General features: G+C 35.6%; 9 protein-coding genes across 9 annotated transcripts; 6 read left to right on the forward strand and 3 right to left on the reverse strand.

The window, feature by feature from the left end:
• Positions 1-1,077: 1,077 nt before the first annotated feature.
• On the forward strand, positions 1,078-2,898 carry RO3G_12688 (uncharacterized protein; the record flags this gene model as incomplete). Its single annotated transcript, XM_067667272.1, has 3 exons — positions 1,078-1,270; positions 1,325-1,380; positions 1,531-2,898. The coding sequence occupies 3 exons, from the start codon at positions 1,078-1,080 to the stop codon at positions 2,896-2,898; spliced, it is 1,617 nt and encodes a 538-aa protein (XP_067523373.1).
• Positions 2,899-3,484: 586 nt separating this feature from the next.
• RO3G_12689 (uncharacterized protein) lies at positions 3,485-5,053 on the forward strand (the record flags this gene model as incomplete). The annotated part of the gene is made up of 2 exons (XM_067667273.1): positions 3,485-4,526; positions 4,581-5,053. The coding sequence occupies 2 exons, from the start codon at positions 3,485-3,487 to the stop codon at positions 5,051-5,053; spliced, it is 1,515 nt and encodes a 504-aa protein (XP_067523374.1).
• A 1,633-nt stretch (positions 5,054-6,686) lies between these two features.
• RO3G_12690 (uncharacterized protein) lies at positions 6,687-7,636 on the reverse strand (the record flags this gene model as incomplete). The annotated part of the gene is made up of 2 exons (XM_067667274.1): positions 6,687-7,347; positions 7,401-7,636. The coding sequence occupies 2 exons, from the start codon at positions 7,634-7,636 to the stop codon at positions 6,687-6,689; spliced, it is 897 nt and encodes a 298-aa protein (XP_067523375.1).
• Positions 7,637-9,798: 2,162 nt separating this feature from the next.
• RO3G_12691 (uncharacterized protein) lies at positions 9,799-10,258 on the forward strand (the record flags this gene model as incomplete). Its single annotated transcript, XM_067667275.1, has 2 exons — positions 9,799-9,860; positions 9,919-10,258. 2 exons carry the CDS (start codon positions 9,799-9,801, stop codon positions 10,256-10,258), a joined length of 402 nt encoding a protein of 133 aa, XP_067523376.1.
• Positions 10,259-10,909: 651 nt separating this feature from the next.
• RO3G_12692 (uncharacterized protein) lies at positions 10,910-11,230 on the reverse strand (the record flags this gene model as incomplete). The annotated part of the gene is made up of 1 exon (XM_067667276.1): positions 10,910-11,230. The coding sequence occupies one exon, from the start codon at positions 11,228-11,230 to the stop codon at positions 10,910-10,912; it is 321 nt and encodes a 106-aa protein (XP_067523377.1).
• Positions 11,231-15,000: 3,770 nt separating this feature from the next.
• RO3G_12693 (uncharacterized protein) lies at positions 15,001-15,867 on the reverse strand (the record flags this gene model as incomplete). Its single annotated transcript, XM_067667277.1, has 3 exons — positions 15,001-15,202; positions 15,513-15,686; positions 15,779-15,867. 3 exons carry the CDS (start codon positions 15,865-15,867, stop codon positions 15,001-15,003), a joined length of 465 nt encoding a protein of 154 aa, XP_067523378.1.
• Positions 15,868-16,625: 758 nt separating this feature from the next.
• RO3G_12694 (uncharacterized protein) lies at positions 16,626-16,825 on the forward strand (the record flags this gene model as incomplete). The annotated part of the gene is made up of 2 exons (XM_067667278.1): positions 16,626-16,647; positions 16,755-16,825. The coding sequence occupies 2 exons, from the start codon at positions 16,626-16,628 to the stop codon at positions 16,823-16,825; spliced, it is 93 nt and encodes a 30-aa protein (XP_067523379.1).
• A 1,608-nt stretch (positions 16,826-18,433) lies between these two features.
• On the forward strand, positions 18,434-18,814 carry RO3G_12695 (uncharacterized protein; the record flags this gene model as incomplete). Its single annotated transcript, XM_067667279.1, has 2 exons — positions 18,434-18,579; positions 18,679-18,814. The coding sequence occupies 2 exons, from the start codon at positions 18,434-18,436 to the stop codon at positions 18,812-18,814; spliced, it is 282 nt and encodes a 93-aa protein (XP_067523380.1).
• Positions 18,815-19,859: 1,045 nt separating this feature from the next.
• On the forward strand, positions 19,860-22,313 carry RO3G_12696 (uncharacterized protein; the record flags this gene model as incomplete). The annotated part of the gene is made up of 6 exons (XM_067667280.1): positions 19,860-19,922; positions 19,973-20,068; positions 20,215-20,280; positions 20,465-20,969; positions 21,079-21,548; positions 21,591-22,313. The coding sequence occupies 6 exons, from the start codon at positions 19,860-19,862 to the stop codon at positions 22,311-22,313; spliced, it is 1,923 nt and encodes a 640-aa protein (XP_067523381.1).
• Between the last annotated feature and the right edge of the window lie 266 nt (positions 22,314-22,579).

Raw genomic sequence — 22,579 nt, forward strand, 5'->3', positions numbered from 1 at the left:
CCCTGAATTGATTTCCCCAGAACTCACACAAATGTCTATGATATTTACTTTTTTTTTCTACTCTTGACCTAAATGGTGTTTTTTGATTCCCTTATACTTCTTTTTGATCTGACTTGGGCAATTAAGGTATAAAATTATTCATAAAAGTTATCTATTCGGCTCAATTTGCACAGAATTATCCTAGCAAACGTAGAAGACGAATACTGTCAGCTGTGCAAATTACCAGAAACAGAGTAACGTATGCTCTATACTTGCATTCAAAAACAAGTCTTGTGGAAAGCAGCTTTCAAGAAATACTTGTCAAATCCTAAAGCTCCTAACTGCAACTCAATATTCCAAGATTAATTTCCACTTAGATTATCCAAGTATTACATCTTACAATATCATGACAAGTTTACAATCTATGACTTTTTTTCCTACAATCATCCGATTTGTATGGAAAGCTCACTAGCAACAACTCTTTGAACAGGCTCCTGCCTTGGATGAGATTGTTATCAACCAAACTCAAAAATAATTATAAAGAATATATGCTTATAATCATCTGTTAATATCTTTTGCAATTTATAAGCCACTGTTCAATACATTTGAAGCCTTATACTCTTTGATGCGTTTTAATAAACATTAAAATCTTTATCCATAAAAAACCATGTTACTCATTGTAAAGTAAAATAAAATGAGATCAGTTAATAAAAATAGACACAAATTGAGAAAGTGCTATAGCCACATTGAACAGTTAGTTTCTGTCCATTGATATTTGAAAATCTGCATTATAGACTTTGTTGTTTGCGATTTGGTATTGCGGGCTCTGAATTTATTCAATTAAATAAGTGTTGGCTGATTTCACTAAAGTTCTAATTAACCAATGAAAAATCACAAAATGATCAGTATCACGAAAAGTTTCTCACGAGTGTTGTACAAGTAAGGAATCACTGGTGTTTTCTTTTTGCTGTAGTTACTATTTTTTCTAAAAAAAGAAATATTAAACTACCGAACCGCAAGGGACTCTTCAATTTTTTCAAAAATTTATTTTTTTTTTTACTTTTTTTTTTTTTTTTTTTCCTAGAAATAAATTTTGACATGCATTTAGGCCTCTTATCGCAAGAAAGGCTATCATTTGATCCAATTAAACCATTGATTCTTAGAGGGCCTCCTACAGAGGTTGCCTCTTCTGTTTTTACTGGAACAGTTGTTCTTTCATTAACAAGATCAACAAAAATAGCTGGTATTACAGTTACTTTTAAATCAGTTGCGACTACATATTGGCCTGAAGGTAAACATCTTTTTTTGGCTTAGATACTGTATATGTGAAATAACATATTGATAGGTATCGGTGCTCGAGGAACTCGTTTAACTCATGAAAAAGTTTTAAGTGAAGAAAGCGTACAAATTTTAGAAGCAAAAAAGAATGAATTTATAAAGTTGACAGCTGGAATACACCGATTTCCATTTGCATTTATTGTACCAAACGTAAATAATAAAAAAACAAATAAAACAAATAAAACATTAAACTTTTTTTTGTTTTTCATTTAGTCAATTGTAGAAACAATAGAAGATGTTTATGGTCGTGTTCGACATACGGTGGATGCTCGAGTATCATTATTTGAGAGCGGAATACAGCAAATGTTGAATAATTGGCATGCCTCAAAACCTGTTCTAGTACTTCGCGCATACATGTCCGATTCACTATTAACCAACAATTCCTTACAAGACTTATCCCGTACTTATGAAAAACAATTACCCGCTGCTGACGTCCAATTGGTTGTGGAACGAGCCGCATTCTCTTCTGGCGATCTCTTCTTTCTAAGGTTGATTTTAGAACCTCACAGAAAAAAAGTTAGATTGGAACATATGGAGCTTTCAGTGATTGAAAACAGACGATACAATGTTGCTGAAGCAAGAGCCAATCGAACAGACACTGAAATATTTCATTTAGCTTTTTTGAAATCTGTCAAGTTGGTAGAAGGAAGTGAAAGTATATCAGAAGGTGAAGGAGATTTACGATCTGTGTTTGTAAAGAATGGAAAAGGTGTTGATTTAACAGATACAATTGCTTACAGAATCACATTTGCTACACCTACTTGTATGAGAAATATACATCATACAACTTATTATAAAGATATATTATTTAGACATTACCTCAACATCACCTTGACAATATCATTCATCGATGACGAAGCCAGTTTTTCTCGACCTATTTTCAGTACAAACAGTAGCACGAGTAGTTTTGGAGATGAATCATCTGGAACATCAATTCAGACAGCATGCGCTAATAACTCTAATAATTCTACAAGTATTGAGCAGCAAGTAGCAGAAACAACATCTGCATTAGTGACTCCACCACCCGTCGCGTTTTCACCTCATACTGATATACATGCTAGACAATCAATGATGATCAATAATAACAGTGAAAATGCTGGTGTAATACAACATATGAATAATCTTAATGCCAATCCAATTCAACAATCTACTTGGCTTTCTAAATTACGCAAGTCAACAAATCAAAAAGAGAATGGAACTCAAGTGATTAGAAAACGTGAAACGATTCGACTGGAAACACCAATTACCGTATTTGATTGTAGATTAAAAGAGGATTATGGTCGTTTACCATCTTATTCAGAATTGAATGTTACATCAGCAAACTTGGGTCATGGCGATGATAAAAACAAACTATTACAGGAAATGATGGAACAGGATTTAATGTTACAGTGTATGCCAGACTCAGATGAACAAATACCTTCGTCTGAACCGCAACCACAGTTATGTTCATGTTATTTTAAATTTCGTCGACAAATGGAAATGGCGTCTCAATTTCAATTATTTTCAACCAGTAAAAATAATAGTAATGAGACATTAGAAAGAATACCATCTATTCCACCACCTGATTATGTAGAGAATTAAATACCCTCCTTATTTTATTATTTTGTACACTGATTAATAAAAATAGTGTAGAATAAGTGTTACACTAACAATAAAAACTCTTATTCTTTCCCTCTTTCTTGAACCTAAATAAAAAGACGTCTTATTTTTGTCTAGTTGTTACACTGGTTTCACAAATCAAATACCAAAGCACGTGTGGCAAAGAAAAATAAAGCACATTTGATTTACTATCCGACTTATTTGCCACTAGTTGATTATTCTTTTTTAGCTTTCTATACATCATCTCTGTGTTAAAAACACGCGCGTGAAAGCCTTTAAATAAATGTATGAAAGAGAACAAAAAATAAAATTATATATCAATTAAGCATTGGCATTAATTATTCTATATTTCTTTTTTAATATAAATTCTTTCGACAAGACTCGGTACATTTGATATTACCTTACTTTTTTGAAGCGGCAATCCGAGTATAATAAAGGTCATTGGTAATATCAACAAATCATTGTACAACCTTGTTTTATTTATAATCTCTAAAACTGGTTTTCTTTTTTTTTTTTTTTTTTTTTTTCTTGTTCCCATCTTTTTATTATCATTATTATTTAAAACAACATGATGCCATTGATGTCGGATACATTCATTACAAAATCTACTAATAACAACGGTAGAGATGATGTGAATTACAATAATATTTCACAACTTCAATATACAGACATGAATGACAAAAGATCTTCAATGTTAACTCCTCCTCCTCTTCCTCCTCCATTTGTCATGCCTCCTTTACCATTTGATGGAGATATGTCTAGACCACGTAAACGGACTAGAACAACGCCAGAACAATTGGCTGTTTTGGAAAAATCATTCAGTCTTAACCCTTCTCCAAACAGTAGAACTCGTGAGCAGTTATCTATTCAACTCGGTATGCCGGAAAGATCGATTCAAATCTGGTTCCAAAATCGCCGAGCCAAAGTAAAAAATCAAGCAAAACAGTCTATGCAATTACAAGATAAAACTCTTTACATGCAACGACAGTATGCGGCTAATGCTGCTGCCGCTGCCTGTCAATCCGCCGCGGTACAGCAACAACACGGCACAATTGATCCTGAACTATACAATTACTATTATTATTATTATTTTCAGCAAATACAACAGCAGCATCAATTAAGTAAAGCACAGACCTTTATCAACACTGCAAGTATGGGCTCCATTAATCCATCATTTACTACTACTGTCGCTGAAAATACAAATAGTGTTAATAGCACAGCTAATATTACATCACCTACCCCTATTTCGTCATCATCCTTCCCTATTCCTAGTAGCATGTGGATCTCTAATCATTCCAGTGCAACCCCCGATTTAATTCTATCCGCTTCAACTTCGAGCTCGTCCACCACTTCTGATAATCGTCACACTTACAAAAAGCATCCAACTATTTCATCTTCCACAGAACGCACTAGAGCGCACTCAGTTGGCCCTTACCCTTACTATCATCGTAATAAATTGGCAAGACTAGAAAGACATGCTTCATTGGACCCACCTGCGTCTCATCATTATCAATCTTCAGCTTATGGATGCTCAAATTATATTACAAATAATCAATTTTATAATCCAGCAATCATGGAAGAATCAACTACTACTAATGGTTTAGCAGCAGGTAAATAAAAATGACATTTATTGTATCAATTAATCTAATTTGACTTTTTCTTAGGTTCTGTTAAACAAATCCATCATTTAACAGCAGAAACGTTACAGATTGGTACATGGAAACGAGTTTGCAACTTGAGCTGTCAAATTAATTTATCCACCCATACATTGGTTTGGTGTATTGTTGATGAAGCACGGAATCAAAGTTTTCGTATGGACATTGACTTGAGTCTTGTTCAATTTATAAGAATGAAACAGAATGGATTGGAATTCTTCATAAGCTCTCCTGAGCATATTCAATTTTATATGACGATATCATCTCTTGAAAGAGAATGGACTCAATGTCACGACTTTACTCAAGATAAACAAGGGTCCTCTGAAAACTTACATGTGCTCGAGGGCCTTAGCTTAGGTATGGAACTTATGGAGGTTTTGATGCAGGCACCAGAACTTCAATCATTACTTATAGAAGATGAAGAAGATGGTATGACAAATAATTTATTACTACTTCAAAGCCTGCATTTACCATGCCAATAAAAGCATTGTCCTTGAACTGTGAAACGAATAATATCGCCATGATCGACTAGTTGCTCGTTCTTAAATGAATTAATTATCCAAAGCCCCTTTCTTTTTTATTACAACACAATCTAGAATGCACCATTTTAATAAAGATGCCTGAAATAAGGACAAGCATAATTAAACACAGCTTGCTTTTATTTTAAAAAAAAATTTCTCGCTTTAGAAAAGATTTGAACGGTAAGAACAGTGAAGGATGTTCGCGTGCTTTCTCGATTATTATTTTTGTATGTTTTGAAATGCTTTGTAAAAACAAGAAAGCATTCATTTCTTTTTAAAGATTAAGACAACTTAAAGCTTTCCAAAGATCTAACAAACTGTATTGTTTGATAAATTAAAACTATATATATTCTCATTCACTACGTTAGATGTAATTTAGCGGGGATATAAGTTAATATTAATCATATAATTTTTTAATTTTTGCATATAATACATTGCGTTTGAAAACACCTTGTACAAAATAGATTGATTGTGTTTTAAAGAACTTCATATCTGTTGTTATACAAAGCTTGAGGTTTTCAGCTTCAGATATTTCGAGACAAAAGCAAAATCAGACTAAAAACAAACAGTGAGTGGACTCGATCTTTCACTTTTCTATTATATTCATATGTCGTTTTTGCATATTCGCTTCCAGACAAAGTTCATCTATGCTTATGTCCATCAACTCGATTACTTTTGGCATTTCTGCTGTTTGATCTTTGACATGCTTACGTTTTAATTTGTATTGAATATCTAATTTTACTAGGCTCGACATGAACTATGGATGGTTTATGTAGCATTTAACTAAAAATAGGGAAAATCACATATGATATGGCTTATGTATTGCGCTTTTCTTTTGAGTTCCTCTCTTTTTATTTTATTTTAGATCTTTATCATTGATTCACAAAGTACACGCACTGATAATAAGTAAACTCTTTTGTATGGTATTAAACATGTAAAAGAATCATATATACTTATTTTTCTTATGAAAGTCACCTTCAACTTATCTTCATAGACCAGATAAGCTTAAGTCTATAGACATCATAAAGCTGAACATTTAAATCGACAGTTCTAATAAAATATATTCAAGCTTACTGTTTACAAAGCTCAGCTTCTCCAAGCAAAGTAGATCTCATAGGTATTTTAAATATTTTCATTGTGAACTTTTCAAGTTTATCCCCAATACATGTCTTGTAAAAAAAAAGAACATACTGAAGCGGTAATCGGGCAACGTCTTGCTTACTGTTGTTACCGGATTGTTCTTGTGCTAAAATAAATCATTCAATGTTATATTATTATTATTATTGAACTAGAGTACTGCATAGAAATACGTTGATATCATGGCAGACAAATCTTTTTAAAAAAGTACTATTTTTAGAATCCTTTCTCTTTTGTACATCAAAAGAGAATACACAATGAAGAAATCATATAAGCAGTTGTTATATAAGTTTGTATTTATTAAAAAGGGTAACAGGAAAAGTGAAGGGTGTTTCATAAGTATTGTATGTACATTTCTTTTTATCATAGATATATAATAAAATCCAAGATTTACATGAAGTTAGATTGATTAAACAAAAAGATAGGATCAACATAGTTAATAGATTGGTGTAAGATATCAAGTTTGCATAAAGTATGTGTTGACAAAGGTTTCATTTATATACTGTCCAGCGGTATTCATATTTTCCGAATCAAAGCAACTCATAGGCTGTGTAAAACTGTCTTGCATGTTCAATGTATTTAATAACATACTTGATGTTGGTAAAAAGCAATTTTCAGTATCTTGAACAATATATGGGCTTATGAAAGATTGTTGTTCTATTGGACTAGTATCCTCAAGGTCCACTGATACAGTAGAACTATTTTCGGTATATATGCTGTTAAACAAAATATAATCTGCCGGAGAGAGAGGTGTGGAATCAAAGGAATTACAGACTTCAAAAGATATTGGCGTATTTAGGGTAGAGGGTGAACCAAGTTCAAAGGAAACATGATGATCTCCAAGAGTTGAAGGTGAATTGAAAAGATGAGGAGTATCTTCTCTGAGGTAAACTGAGTGATGAAGGTTCTCTTCAGTTTTACTAGTTCCATCCTTCGTGAGCATCATCGTAGAAGATTGGATATACGTGGGTTCCGAGTATTGGGTATGATCATAGATTGTTTCCATAAATTTTTTATTTTCAACCGAAGAAGAGGTAAATGTTTCAAGCTGTCCTCTGTGTCTATAAGGGCGTTTTGGTGCATTCCTCTTTTTTGGCTGATACTTATAAGTAGGATGCCTAAGTGTGAGATGTGTCAATAAAGGACTACTTTGTAACTTTTGAGTGATTACATTCTATAATGCTCTTCTTTAAGTATACGAGCTTGTTCACGAAAGGGTTCTTTCTCTTCTTCAGTAGCATCTTTCCACCATTTTGCTATGATTTTGGAAATATCACGATGATTAGCACCTGGACATTGAGCGAGTATTTCTTTTTGCTTTTCAAGACGGTAAAACAAGAAACAGTTTAAGGGTCGTGGTATAGATGCTTTTTCAATTTTCTTTGCTTTCTTTGCTGACTTAGCCATTATTGTAAAAACACAATAAATTTTATAAAAAACGCACGGTTCTATTTATTTGAAATGAAGATCTCCAACAAATTTAGCCTCGTTTTGTAAATAGTGATCATCCAACCAGTTAAAATCGGTTTTGACCATGGCAAGTAAAATTTTGTTCCTAAAGTTTTTTTTTTTCTTATTAGACGCTCCTTCTTTTTTGTACCCTAAAATGATTTCAAGATGTACTCCCACACATGTTCCATATATAGACAAACACCGTCTTTGCATGTATCATTTAATGCAATGTAAGTTGGAGGGAAATGGGTTTTTTATGCTTTTAATAATGCTGTGATCTTTTGTTTATTATTTGTGACGCACCATTTTTCTTTGTGAAATCAAGAATAGACTTATACTTTTGTAATCAGTAAATTTTGGCTTTCCAAACACACATACACATACTCACACACACGCTTGCGTGCGTTTCATACCATGCATATACTACCTCCTTTGTAATACGAGAGTTTGAATGACTTACCTCATAATCAGGCTTACTCCCTGTTTTATTACAAAAAACATCATCACTTGCCGTCTCCTTTAGGCACTTTTAATGAATAGTGAACCTTGTCTTTATGTTTGTATGAAAGCTAGGAAATAATAAAAAGTGATAGGTTAAGGATGTGCGAATTCTCTATTTCCTGAAACGAATACTATTCATATGATTTCATTAAGAAAAGATCAAGTCATTTATTCTGTGTCATTTTTATTAGGCTTTGAGAGGGAGACTATGAAAATAAATGTAATAATAGTAATGTTATTTATTGTTTATTAAAGATAAAAAAAAAAGATGATTATGTTTATAAAACTCTATTAAATCTAGTTTTTACATGTATCACAACATTACCCAAAAATTGGAATTAGATCGATGCAAGAGTCATCTATCAGGTCTTCTTGGAATCATGTTTTATTTACTGCATATTTGTTCTATTAAATTGCAGCAATGTTGTAACCAGTAAACTTTAGGGTAATCGTTCATAATGTTTGAGTAATTTTGTTAAAAATAAGACCTCGTCACTATTAAAAAAAGTAACGATGACTGGTTAGAACATTTGAGATAAGTTAAAGTGAGGCTTTAATGACAATCTCATCAAAGTATGTTTCAAGAAAACTATTAACCTTGTTGATATAATTATTACTTTTTAGCAGACGCTACAAAAGGGAAATTTTAATAGTTTGGTGACTGTGCACGCTTCTTCTTTTCTTTATAGTTAAGCCTATTCCATATTTGACCATTTAGTTTTTCTTCCTTGATATTCAATAGAATACACAAGTAAAAGAATAACAAGATACCATAAATGGGCAATCACCGGGCATACAGTAGCTTCACCCCCAAAGCTCGTTTTCCAATTAACCAAAGCTGCTTTGGTCTCCGACTGAAACTCGCTTTTACAGCCCAAATTTCGCTTTAGCAAATGGCTCAGTTTTTTTTACGCCCAGCGGACTTGATAGCTTGGATATATACATTTACAAATGGTGAACTAAATTACATTGAGAATAATTATTCTACAGAAGGGAAACGGATCAACATTTTCCGGTAAATTTTGCGATTAACGTCAAAGAAAAGAGCTAGGTGAAGAGCCACAGAGACCAAGCTGGAAACATAGTATGAGCTAGATGTACCACAAAAAATTTGTCTTTCACCATGAAGGGAAAAGTGAGTGTAAAAGAGAAGGTAAGAAAGAAGGGAGATATAACGAAAGAAGTATGGACAATGATTGACCTCAACTCAAAATTACTGTATAGGCATCTGGTATTTGGAAGGATTGGGTTGCATTTCTGAAAAACAAGGAGAACGTTAAAAATTTCTATCCGTACAGGTAACAGCAAATAAATTCATAAAAGAGACAAGCTGACACTAACAAACTTGAATCAATCGTTAGCCCTGAATACCATAATGTTATCAGAATAGGTTGTGCTGTCTCATGGAGACCAAAGTTGAACGAAGAGCTGTACCAAAAGCATTATAGATGAGAAGAAAGATGAGTTTTTCCCTATTCCTGCTTGCACAATTGGTTACATAAACTCAGTTATTGATAGTGTAAGATGTATAGACACACAGTGCTTTGGATTTCTTACCAATAATTGTTCTAAAAAATCTGGTAAAATTAAAAGAATACAAAAGAAATATGAAAAACATGCCTGGTGGTGATGAAAACGAAATCGTTTATGCTTTCCTAGAGGCCATATTCAAAGCTTTGTAATATAGTTAAATCAATATTTATAATTGAACTTCGATACTAATGTAATGATTATAGCCACACTATTTACACTTGCAAGCTAGACCTGAAAGACGGAGAAGCTGTTTTCAACGACTTGTTGATCTACTCTTTTTTTAAAGCAGCTGCCAACGCAGTTGGAGAAGAAACAAACTCTGGGGCACAGTTTAGGATGGGGGAGGCCTCCCTAACAGCAATGAAAAAACAAATGAAAGACTATGGCGATGCTAATCCATATCTAGCGGATAGTATTGTAAAGATGTATGGCCTTTACGAACCCGAAGTTCTTTTGGAGACTTCTTCCCACTTTGGATGTGAGGATAAGACTAAGTCTTCATTCGATCACCATAAAGATCTTTTCGGTGGTCTTGCCATGTAAAAAAATATTGCAGCTGAGTCTCCTTACGGCTCCATCGAAATATTTTCCAAAGTACTTTTCGCACATGCTACAGGTAATTTGCGCAATTCATACACTGACATGTAACAGAGATTGACCTTATTTTTTTTGCTTTGAAACAGGCACCAAGGTATTGTTATGGTGCCTAAAATATATAAAGGAAGGTCCAGCATACGAGCTGTGGCTGGAGGAAGCCTTTGATACAGATACCAAGTTTGGCAAAGCGGTTGAGCAGCTCCCTCAAGCGCTCAATTTCTATTGGAAAATGAAGGTAAGCAGCAAGTATAAATCAATAAACCAATCAAAATAACCATTTTTGCTCAATAGTGTCTCTTGAAGCAAACTGTAGATGCTGTAAATGAGCTCGAATCTGGGCACAAAAAAGTACTGAAGCAGTGTCGTTTCACTTCCCTTCCGGTTGAGAACTTGTTCTTTCTTGTTAACTCAAGTATCATGAGGCTTACTGACGCAGAGGATAAAGCTGGCTTGAGCGAGGTCGGGCCTTTTAATACCCAATAAAAGAAAAATGGTAAACAATCATGCGCAACACTTCTTTAAAAAGCGCGACATTATTTTTTGGTATAGCATAATAGTAAGCGTTTTTGGAAATTCTCAACAGCATGCTGAGCGATGTCATGAAGAGTCTCTACTGACGCTTTCACTAGCCTTGCTGATTCTAGTTTTCAAATCTTCGGTTTCTTGAAATACACTTCGCTTGACTGAATTCTTGATAACTGACCAGAAGTTCTCAATCGGGTATAGCTCAGGAGAATATGGAGGAAGATGTATAGCTCTATAGCCTCTAGTCTCGATTATTTTGGTGATATCCTCTGAGGTATGGATTGGTGAATTGTCCATGATATAGAAATTCCTCACTTCAGGGATCTTGCCCAACTCGTCCAGCGTCTTACAAATAAATTTCATGTAATGCACAGTGACAGTTCCTTTTGGCATCTTTTTTTGACACGGACTTCTTTCTCTTTCTGCTTCTATCAACCTTTACTTTCTTGGGTTTTCAAGACTCCCTGATCTCAACTGAAATAAAATCCTGAGCTATTATAGCTCCCAATATAGTATGCGCGATGGCACGAGTGGTTGGCGTTTCGACTATTGCTGGTGTACCTCTAACTGAACGAGCATTAGGGCTTTCATGTTGATATCGAAATCAGCTTCATCTACGAAAATACAGCTCGTAAGATAGTTCATGTCAGTGGTCTGTACCCGTTTCTTAACCTATTTATAGCGTTTTTCGAGATTCTCAGTGCTACTCCTTGCCAAAGGTTGCTCTCTTGACGGTCAAGCTGCATTTATAGAGAATGAAGTTTCCAACAGAAGTCTTTTTCAAGCTAAAATTCTCGAACACTTATGTCAAACTCTCTACTGCATCGTGTCTTGTTGCTTGAGGATAGTTATCGAAAAATCAACCAGCGGATGTTTGTGCTCTTCTTGAAGTCGCGAGGGCTTTCTGTTTGACTGATGCGTCTGCTTTTCGTAAATGCTTCAACTGGGATCTTCCTTGAGTCGCTTTTCCCACTTTTGCGCCGTATGTGGCACAACCTGAGCTTTGCGGCCAGAAGAGGCTGTCTTCCACAGCTTGATGCTATTAAAGTAATAGAAAACTGCCTTCTGCTTATCAGAGCAGACATTATACTTTCTGCCTGCCTCTAGCTCTAAAGCTATTTCTGAAGCTATTCCTTCCATCCTTGTGTCAAGCCCTTCCGTAGCTTCGATGGGAAAGCGAATTTGGAATGCCCGGTATTGAGACAGAGTCAACAAAGTACCAACATTGTAAGAGTCGATTTCCTCCACTAATTTCATTGCCTCATCACCTTACTCATTCAGGATGTTGCCATGTCCATCTCCGTAAAAGAAGTTGCTGTTCATTTGAGATAGTAAAAAAAAAAAAAAAGCGAATCAAAAAGAACTTTATTGATAACAAAAACAAATTTTGATTGATACAAAAGATAATTTAAGTCATTTACAAAAGCGAACTTTGGCCAATAAAAAAGAGCAATTTGGGCTGTAAAAGAAGCGAACTTCAGTCGAAGACCAAAGCATCTTTGGTTAGTTGGAAAACGAACTTTGGGGGTAGAGCCACTGTATTTTGATTCTTTTCTTTTTTCTCATTGACATGATTTTCTGTGCTTAAATTTGTGTGAATTTAAAACCTCTTTAATTGCTAATTAAGGTAACTTTCATGATAAGCAAGAGCAAAGGGGAAGAAGAAAGCATCTACAACCCCCTTCTCCTCCAACCTCCTTAAATAAATAAAGTTTAGATAACCTTACGAGCTCAGAATTTCTTTTTTATGTGATGACGATAAATTGGATCAAAAGATCTTAGGTTAGTATTCAACTTTCCAAATCAAGAGATGTAAAAAATGCAACACATGTTCTAAACACGGACTTCAGAAACAGCTGCGCATCTCCCTGCTTATTCACAAGCCCCCTAAAATGTCCATCTTGCGAGTCTATGCAAACATATCTTTTGTACGGGCTCTAATACAAAAATATCTAGCTTTAATATCTCTTTCTTTAATTTGTAAGGTAAGGATGAAATAAACGCGTTTCTTATTCTTCATCCAAAGATTTTTTAGTGAATAACAGCCAGTTTTCCTTTCCTAAGCTCATCCTCTTTCTTTTTTATGTTCTTTTCCAAAATTAAAGTGATTTTTATTTAAGGAAAGACTCACAATTTAGCATTTGGAAAAATCGAACCATTATTGGCAATGCTGTTACTATCATGTCCTTCAGAGATGTAAACTCCAAGATAACGACAGGGACCGTCATTCAAAAGGACCCATGCATACACATTGGAATGTTGTTCCTTGAGTAGCATCATACTCTGTTGGTCATTATATTTGTCTCTGCAGTTCGAAATATCGATCAAATGTACGCCTTTCGTTCTAGGCACTTTGAAGACTCTTGTCTGTAAAGTGCTCAAGGTCGAATTATCGTTAATATGAGGACGCTCAATATGATTATGCAACAAGGACACTCTATTTGCTGCTGTTACTGTTTGAGCATAGGAATTGTATCTATTTTGCGAATGAGTGGAGAGAACCTAGCCTACGCCACCGGAGGAGACTGATAAGAATTGGAAAGAACCATGACCTTTGAAATACAACGATTGATTGTATCCATTAACGCACTTCAAGATCTGCTCGAAGAAAACGTTCTTTGATTTATTGATCAACCTTTTTCTCGTGGACCAACCTCTTTTTTTATTGGCTAATCTACATCGATACCTCTTATGAGAACTGTCTCTAGAAACAATGCTCTGTGTATCTTTTACAACAAAGAAATTACTGATGAAGCTGCCAAAAGACTCGCAGTGAATGTTGCTTCGCTCTGCGATTTGGATATATGCTACACCGAACATCCAAGGAAAATGATGCTACAAACAAAAGTGAAGATCATGGTTATGCCAATGATTGTTCAGAACCAGAGACATCTATGGATAAAGTGACACTTTGTAAGTAATTATGAATATTATTTTGACAAATAATGACAAGCACCCCATGTGTTAATGTTTATAAATTTACTAGAAAACCATATCCAAATTATTAATTATATGAATCAAGTTTATCTACCTAATACACTACTGTATACAGTAACTACGTTCTGCATTGGGCATAGGTAGCCACATGATGGGGTCTATAGACACAGATCAGAGATAGCTAGGAAGTAGTTTAGAGTTTCGGTTCTGCTGGCGTTTATTCAGGTTTTGTTGCAGGAACTGCCGTTTGGTAGACTTGAATACACGAGTATTGGGCCCCTCTGTGGCGGACGACACCATCTTCCAAAGCGAGGTCCTAAACAGGAGATACTATTGATGTCCTCTAGTACATTGAATATACGGTAGTAGACGACTGAGCAATGTATCTTTGGGTAGAGGTAGAGAGTAAATGACAAACAGTGCTTGCAGAATACTGATCCGTTATGAGATTGGAGGTAGTCTAGATAGGTGGAGCATCATTTTAGTGGATGTCTTTCCTCGAGCACCGTAAATTCGTCGAATATAGATGTCTTGTACTTCTTCAAGAGCATGGAGTTGAGAGCTTGTGAAGCGGTTGATGGCCAGACCGTATTCTAACTACGGACGTACGATATATGTGTAGAATCTAGTTGAGAGAAGCTTGGAGAAACCAGAGGGATTTATACCAATGGGTGACAGGATATTCATCATGGCAAGAGCCTTTTGTATGTTACGTCGAGTGAGTTCCTCTGGATCAAACTATCCACCTGGTTTGAATGGAACGCCAAGATGTGTAAATGTGAACAATTATTTTTGGCAAAACGACATTTGTTTTTGTTTAAGCATAATTTTTTTTGTAAGGTCCAATTGAGCGCTAAAAAATAAAGCAAATAAGTGTCTGCCCGGACGAGATCAATCCGTTTGGAAGTTTGATGTTTAGAAAAAAAACCCTTCGGGATCAAGGGTAAAAAATGAGAAAGGAAAGTAGGATGCATAGAGAAACATACGAAGTTAATTAAATTGTTTCAGCCATTCAATTAATTTTTGGCCACGAGGTGTCTTGCATGGGATGGTTGTATAGTGTTGTAGTTGATCTAATTCATGGAGGATAGAACATATAACGGAACATCGACAGGTCCAGGACAGAGCAATACTAGAGGGAACAAATGTGCGTGTCGGAAGCATATTCAAAAGGAAAGATATAGGATCAGCTATTGCTTCAGGCATACAGAGACGGTGATGCATATTTAGGCAGCTGATGACGTGACATCTTGACAGGTTGTTGTTGGGATGTCGAGGGCAGGGTTTGAGAGCCCCATCTGACAACCAACCAAGGCACCATCGTATACATTGATTTCTTTGTTCATGAGGCATTGGTAGCCACAAGATAGGGTTGAGAGCGATTGTTTATCGACAGCTGGATAGTAATCTGAGGTTCTTGCCTTGGATCTGTTTTTCAAGGTTAGAGCGGAGGAATTTCTTTTTTATTGCTCTAAAGTCTCGGGTATCTAAGTCGGTTATTGTCGGCGGCATCAGTCTCCACAGAGCAGTTTTTGATAGTCTATACCATTGATGACCTCTTGTATACTGTATGTGTGACATTAAGCGATACAGCAGTGTGTCCACAGCAAAGATAATGAACGAAAGAGGAATTGGGCTTGCAGGATAGCTACTCTTTCTCTCATTGTGGGTAACTTAGCCAAATGGAGCATCACCTTGGTAGATGTTTTTCTAGACGCACTGTAGATCGTACATATACATTTGTCTTGTACCTCCTCTAAAATTTTCAGCTGAGTGTGATTGAAGCAGTTGATAGCTATGCCATATTCCATTTGTGGCCGAACTATTTGAGCATAAAATCGAGAGCATAGGAGCTTGGAGAATCCTGATGGGTTTACCCCAATAGAAGATAGGATATTCATCGTAGACATGGCTTTGAAAATGTTGCTTTGAACAAGCTTCTCCAGATCAAGGTGTCCGCCTGGTTTGAAGGGTATTCCTAGGTAAGTAAAAGTTGTCGCTTACGGTAGAACTTGGTCATAGATCGCATATTCTATTATTTGTGGTTGGTTATCCAAGATGACACATTTTGAGTGATTCCGCCGGTATCTCATTTGAATACTGTTTTCCTCACAGTTTCGTAGTAAGTCAAACCATTGTTGAGCTGTTGGCTATTAGAGCTACGTCGCCCGCATAAAGTAAGCAATTCAAGAGTGGCGCTAACTGTCATGGTGGTGTAGCATCCTTTATAGTTTGATGGCGTAGATATACAGGAAGTTGATTAATATATACCGAGTAAAGGTAGGGCGAGAGGATGAACCCTTAGAGTGCTCCAGTCTTTGGATAGAAAGGCCTAGAAGTTGCATTTGAGAGGAGTACTTCTATCTGGACTTTGTCAAGCAAGTTGCGTAAAAGATCTAGGAGTGGAGGTGATATACAAAGCTGTAAGGCCTCCCATATATAGTTCCTGTCGACAATATCATAGGCGGATTTTATATCCAGAAGGGCTAAAACGGGCTTGCTATGAAAATATGAACGCAGTATATGGCAGATTTCTGCAAGGCAAAGGGCTTGGTCTGTCGCACCACAAGATTATCTAAAGCCGCCTTGTGCAATGTCAAGTAGAGATCCATTAGTTTGCAAGCTGTATTGTATGCAACGTTCCAAGATCTTTCTAAAGATAGAAGTCAGGCTGATAGATCGGTAATTATTCGGATCGTCAGTGGAGCCTTTTTTATATATCGGGACAACTTGAGCAACACGCCAAGATTGTGGAGTGTAAGACCACATCCGGCACAAACGGAAGAGCGAAAAAAGGAATGATGTCAGTAGAGGTTGTATAGATCGTATCATTTCATTCCGGATGTGATCTATGCTAAATGCTTTCTTTGTTGGTAAGTTTTCTAATGGTTTCTTGGATATCCTCTGCAGTAACTGGGCACTCTATCTCAAAGGGCAGAATTGGATTATAAATATTGTTTCTTTGTACTTCTATTTGTAGTTTTCCCGAAAAGATATTCTCTAGATGTGAAGCCATTATGCCTGCAGCATGCTGAGGACCTTGAGGTGTAGAAAACGTAGGTCATAGGGCGCAATGTTTACGGATACGACTGAGCTTAGAAATAGCTTTTGTGTACTCCCCAATTGCCATCTGATGACAGAGCCTACGCCAGTTTTCTCGACGTCGTTGTTGGACAAGACGCCTCAGCTTTGTACGTGCTTGTTGATGTTGTCACCAGGAATGGAGTTTATTCAGACAGTATGCTTTACGTCATTTCCTATAGTAATATTCTCTAGTCTTGTATGTTTGTCTCATTTCCGCTGTCCAAAAGTCCTTTGATGGGTTGTTTTGTTGGCATAGGTGTCAACATATGTTATTCAGTGATATCTATATATTGCTTGGCAAATGTCATCATTTAGTTTTTCAATAAAATATCTTGCTGACTGTTGACCTTGAGGCTGTTGGTTACTGTTTTCGATCGACATGGATATGTTATTGGTTGCATTTTGAAAACTTTGAATAGATTGATTCCTTGTTTTAGCATCCTGCAAATTTGTGAGTCTCCAAATGGTACGTGGTTGTTGACTGTGGGCTTCTGGTAATATGCTGGGATGATATAAGAAAGATATCATCTGGTGTGCAGAATCCAAAAAAAAAAGATCTTCCCATATCGTTAAAGAAAGGTTACATAGTTCAGTATCGACTATGAAGAAATCTATCATGCTGCTATCTTGGTGTGCTATAAAGGTGAGTTTTTCATATGCAAGGTGCTGTTTCCATAAAATGAAATTGTGTTCTTGTAACCATCTATATATCGTACTTCCTCTGGGGTTTGTAGAATTATCTCTGGTATAAGGCCCATTCTTGCATTAAAATCGCCACATAGGATGGTATGCTTGACATCGTGCGCTGTACGTGGTAAGGAATTTAGGATCTGACTGACGATGTGATTGTCAAGTGGGGGGGGGAGGAGATAAACACAACGGGTGGCAAAAGCCAAGTTTCAGTAATAAGAAGAACCGAGGAAGATTGGGTAAGATGAAGTATTGGTGATATGGTCTGTTTTGCTTGGCCTGTGGCATTGAAGAGACTAATAGTGATTGGACTCGGATGGAGGCTGTATCATCCATAGGAGCCGTGACTTGGTTTATGTCCTTAGTTTCTTCAAAGGTGTTCATGTGATTATCATCGGAAAAGAATATGTTGGTACCTTGCTGTCTGTTTATTGTTTGTGTTGGCAGAGTTTATTGTAAAAGTCGTTTGCTGATCCAGCCCTTTGAATAAAAATATCGGGCAATGGCAAATTTAACTGAGGCTCGAATGTATTGTAGAGCTCTTTCAATGCGGTTGCAGTGGTGTATAAAAGCAAGATCTTCTCGCTCTGCAGGAGTGTGATCAGTATATTTTGGATCACGAAGCACTTGAGGATCGCAAGGATTAAATTCCTCTTTTGAGGGTTACTTTGAAGCGCTATAGTTATTGTCGGAGCTCGTCTTTGTAATCATTGTGGATCAAAAGGGTGTCCATATTACAATTAGGGCGTTGTATGTCAACGATACGGTTATTATTAATATCCAATTTGGGCAAGCGAGAGTGGAATCGTCCAATAGGTACTCTAGCCTTTGTAGGCAAGTAGATCTATTTAAAGCCTCGATTGATAAAAGGTGGTTGTTACAGACATGCAGCAGCTTCTTGTCGTTGTTGTCGTTGGGCGGTTAATTGATCTTGAATTTGCTGAAGGTTTTCAGGTTGGCGCCATGAAGATGATTGTAAAAGTGTTGTTGGGGTGTTCTGAAGAAGAGGAAAACTCGAACGGGTTCAAGGGGTTTGTAGGATTCGAGGTGTTGTTCTGCTGAAGGTGTGTTGTCTGGACTCGAAGTCGTTCAATTTCAGTTCTTGTGAAAGCTAGTTCTTTTGTTTGTAGCTGGATCATGTTAAGGAGAGACTGTGAATCATTTTGGCTGTTGTCGGTTCGTGTCACTTGGGATGACATAACACCTTGGAAAAATTCAGAATCCACTGATGTTTGTGTGTTTACAGGAGTAGGCTGCATAGAATGAACAATGCTCGGCATAGTTTTGGCTCGGAAGCTGCTGCTACAATCAGTACAACGGAAAATAGGCTGTGGAGGCTTAGATCTATGGGGCGAAAAATACCCCTTTTTCTCGCAATTAGGCCATGTCAGATATTTGCGATGGGTCTTGAAAAGTAAGTGATCAATTTCATCCTGTGATAGGATATTATACATGTTATCGTGGTTATCAGGTTTAGTAGAGTCTGGAGGCATAATGAATGTTCTTTCATGTTTTATTGTTATTCGTGGTGTGTGTGTGTGACGTAAAGTTTGCCATTTATTTTTCTCAAATCAACAAAATCAACCGGTCACGCTGTATTAAAGATACGCAAGCATGATTTTTCAACATGCGCAAATAACAGTCAATGGCTCAGTAACACAAACTGACCCTCGGCTGCCCTTTTTACAAGAGAAATCGGAATGATACAAAATGATCTTTTTAGAGAATGAAGGATCATGTTCAGTGTGTAGTTTAATCTATTCAAATGGATTTTATCATCTCAATTTAAATATTGACAAGAAGACGGATGAGGAGTCTATTTAATTTAAAAAAAAAAAAATAGAATAAAACCTAGGGTTTGCAACACGTTTTTTTTTTTTTTTTTTTTTTTTTTTTTTTTTTTTTTTTTTAAAAAACACATACGCACACACAGCCTCAGGTACCAGGTTCTATCCGATACATGTTGAACCACGTGTTTGGAGATGTCATCATCATTTTCCAAGCAAACCACTTGGCGTGCGTAACATTGAATGAAAAGATGAGCAAGTAAGAAAGGTTTGCTATAAATAAAATATGATTTCAATTAATTAAAAGGAGGAAAGAAATAAAAAAGAAAAAAAGATAAAAATAGAAGGAGGATGAAGGAAAGATGTAATAAAAATGTTAAAATACATGTATCACAGATTAAATGTCAACAACGACGATAGACCTTTCTTGTCTCCGCACATTGTTATGAAAGGGAACCTTTTTTTGTTTTTTTTTTTTTTAATTATTCTTTCTTTTACCCCCTCAGCTTATTCACATTCCTTTCATGGCTGTAAAATTACTTGATTTAGAAAGAGACTATCTCGATCGATTGAATGTGGTAGAATCGGTAAGAAATAAAGAATAAAGAAAGAAGAGATGAATTGAATGAAAAAGTAGTTATTGTCCAAACGAGTAGACGATAATCATCCTGAATGTCAAGCTTTACTTGAATCTACTCGAGAATTAATTGAATTTCATAAAGAATACGATAAAGTAAGAAAACTGTTTTGTTAAAGATGAATGACTAAAAAAAAGGGAGAATAGAAAATTGAAAAAGAGGATAGCAAATTGGATGACTGTGTTTTATATTTATTGGTAAAATGAAAAATACAAGAAAGATGAATATTCATATTCTATAGACTGAACAAACAGAAAGAATCTATTCAACTTATTTTAATCATTTGATATACCATCTCAATGATAAAGTAACTAAAAGAAAGAAAGAAAGAGAGAGAGAACTGATTGATTGATTTTTTCATTAGGAAATTGAATTATTGAAGGCACCTTCAAGACAATTGAATTGTTTTAAATCTTTTTTTAATGTAATTTCTTGTTTTTATTTATTTATTTATTGAATCTTCTTTGTTCATTATTATTTCTCTTTGATAGCAAGTACTTGATTCATCCTCTTTATTATCTCAAGTCAATGGATTATTTGATTCACTCTTGAAACTCGTTCTCAATCTTGATACATCAAATGTAGTCGACATCATCACTCAAGAACCCATCACTCATTATTCACTCGACACAATCTCAAAAATATTATTCAATTATACCTTTCACTGCATCGAAATCAAAAAAGAGGTTCAACTTGTATTAACAGAATCTTTTCTATTTATTTCTGATCTCAACGGATTACTATTTCAATCTTTATTTTTTGATATTCTTCGCATTCGTTTCACTTCAAATGAATATCAACTTCAATTGTCTATTGACCAAAAGAGAACCTTGACATTTCAAACAACAAAAAAGATCTCTGAAATTTGGATTGGATCCAATCTATCAAATCATTGGTTACCCCTTCAAGAAACTATCGCACCTTTCAATAAAAAGACAGTAAGAACGGATGACTTGTTTTGCTATTTTCAAGATCCTTCGGGTGAACTTTCATCCAGTGAAAGCTTGGAGGAAGAAGAAAATATCAACAAAATTACAAACTCAGGCAAGTAGGCTTCTTTTTTCCTATTTTTTTTTTTTTTTATTTATTTTTATTGATTGGATAGACATCCGAATGCAAACACCACCTATTGTTCAACATGTTAATGTATCCAAACCACTCCCTTCTATAAATCAAGCCAATAATAACTTGATGACAGATGAAATAACCAAAAAGAAATCATTCATTCGTTCCGTTCTTTCCGCTGTCAGTAGTCCTAGTGGTTCACTCAAGAAATCAAACAGTCATTCTTCTTTACCCAATCGTCAATCTTCTTTACCCAATCGTCAATCTTCTTTACCCAATCGTCAATCTTCTTTAGTTGATTCACTTCAACCCAATATGCCTGATTCATCTCTTCATCATCAATCATCCAATTCATCCTTTTCATCTACTTATTCTAATCTAAATACACCTCCACTCAGTAGATCATGTAGTCCTGGTTCATCTACTCCTGCCAGTCAACTTCAAATGACCACAGCTTCTTCATTTTCTTCATCAGAAGATCTAAACCAGACTATTCCAGCTCCAGGAAGTGTAAGTGATCCAATCCATCTTCATTCACTCATCTATTCATAGCCTAATGTCAATCATACCATCAAACGTGTATTATACAGAGATGATCAGTGTCAACTGTTTCACTGGAAAGATGAATCTTGGTATGCTACTGAACAAAGTAGTGTGTTGGAAATACGTCAGACCTTTGGGAATCGTACTTGTGTCACAATTCATCACAGCACTGGACAAATGTATCTCAATGTCTGGATCTCATCAGATGACTTGTCCATTCAACGTGCCAGTGACACAGACATCAATCTCACCCTACTTCAAACAATAGAAGAGAATTACTTGATTCACTGTGTAACCAAAGAAGATGCAGATCGATTAGAAAATATGTTGAAAGAAGTGAATGGAAAAGAGGAAGAAGAGGAAGAGAATAAGAAGATTGAATTAACACAAGATGATCTACTGAAATCACTCAATTTAGTCTTGGAATCCAAATGTAAACTTTATTTACAAAGCAGTAGTGCAAAATGGCATAGCTTTGGTAGTGCTCATCTCAAGGTCTCTCAACATTCAAAAACAAAAAAGATGCATTTGACTGTCGAATCACATAAAAAGGTCCTTGTGAGCGCGATGGTCTCAAGTAGAAACGTAGAAAGATTAGGACCAAAATCTATTTCATTCTTATTCACAAATGAAAAAACAAGTTTAGTCTACATGGTCAAATTACGTGAGGAATCGATGGGTGATAAGATTATTGAATATGTAAAAGAAAAGAATGCGGAAAATGGTTGGTAGAATATAAAAAATAGACTGTGAAATAATAAATTAAGATTTAAAACTTGCTTTTAATTGTTTCATCCATTCTTTTCCTTCTGCTAATTTCTCTAAATAAGGATGATCCATAAACGTCCATTCAACCGTCCATGATTCACCTTCTTCAAATAATAAAATCTCATTCCAATCTTCAAATAAAGGTGTATTGTCCAGTGGTATATTACGTCCATTCTTGGTCGTAATCTTGGTCACTCTTCGTGTTTGATAAGATGCTACAATATGTATAC

The sequence above is a fragment of the Rhizopus delemar genome, genomic scaffold (genome assembly GCF_000149305.1).
Source record: "Rhizopus delemar RA 99-880 supercont3.11 genomic scaffold, whole genome shotgun sequence".
Lineage (NCBI taxonomy): Eukaryota > Fungi > Mucoromycota > Mucoromycetes > Mucorales > Rhizopodaceae > Rhizopus > Rhizopus delemar.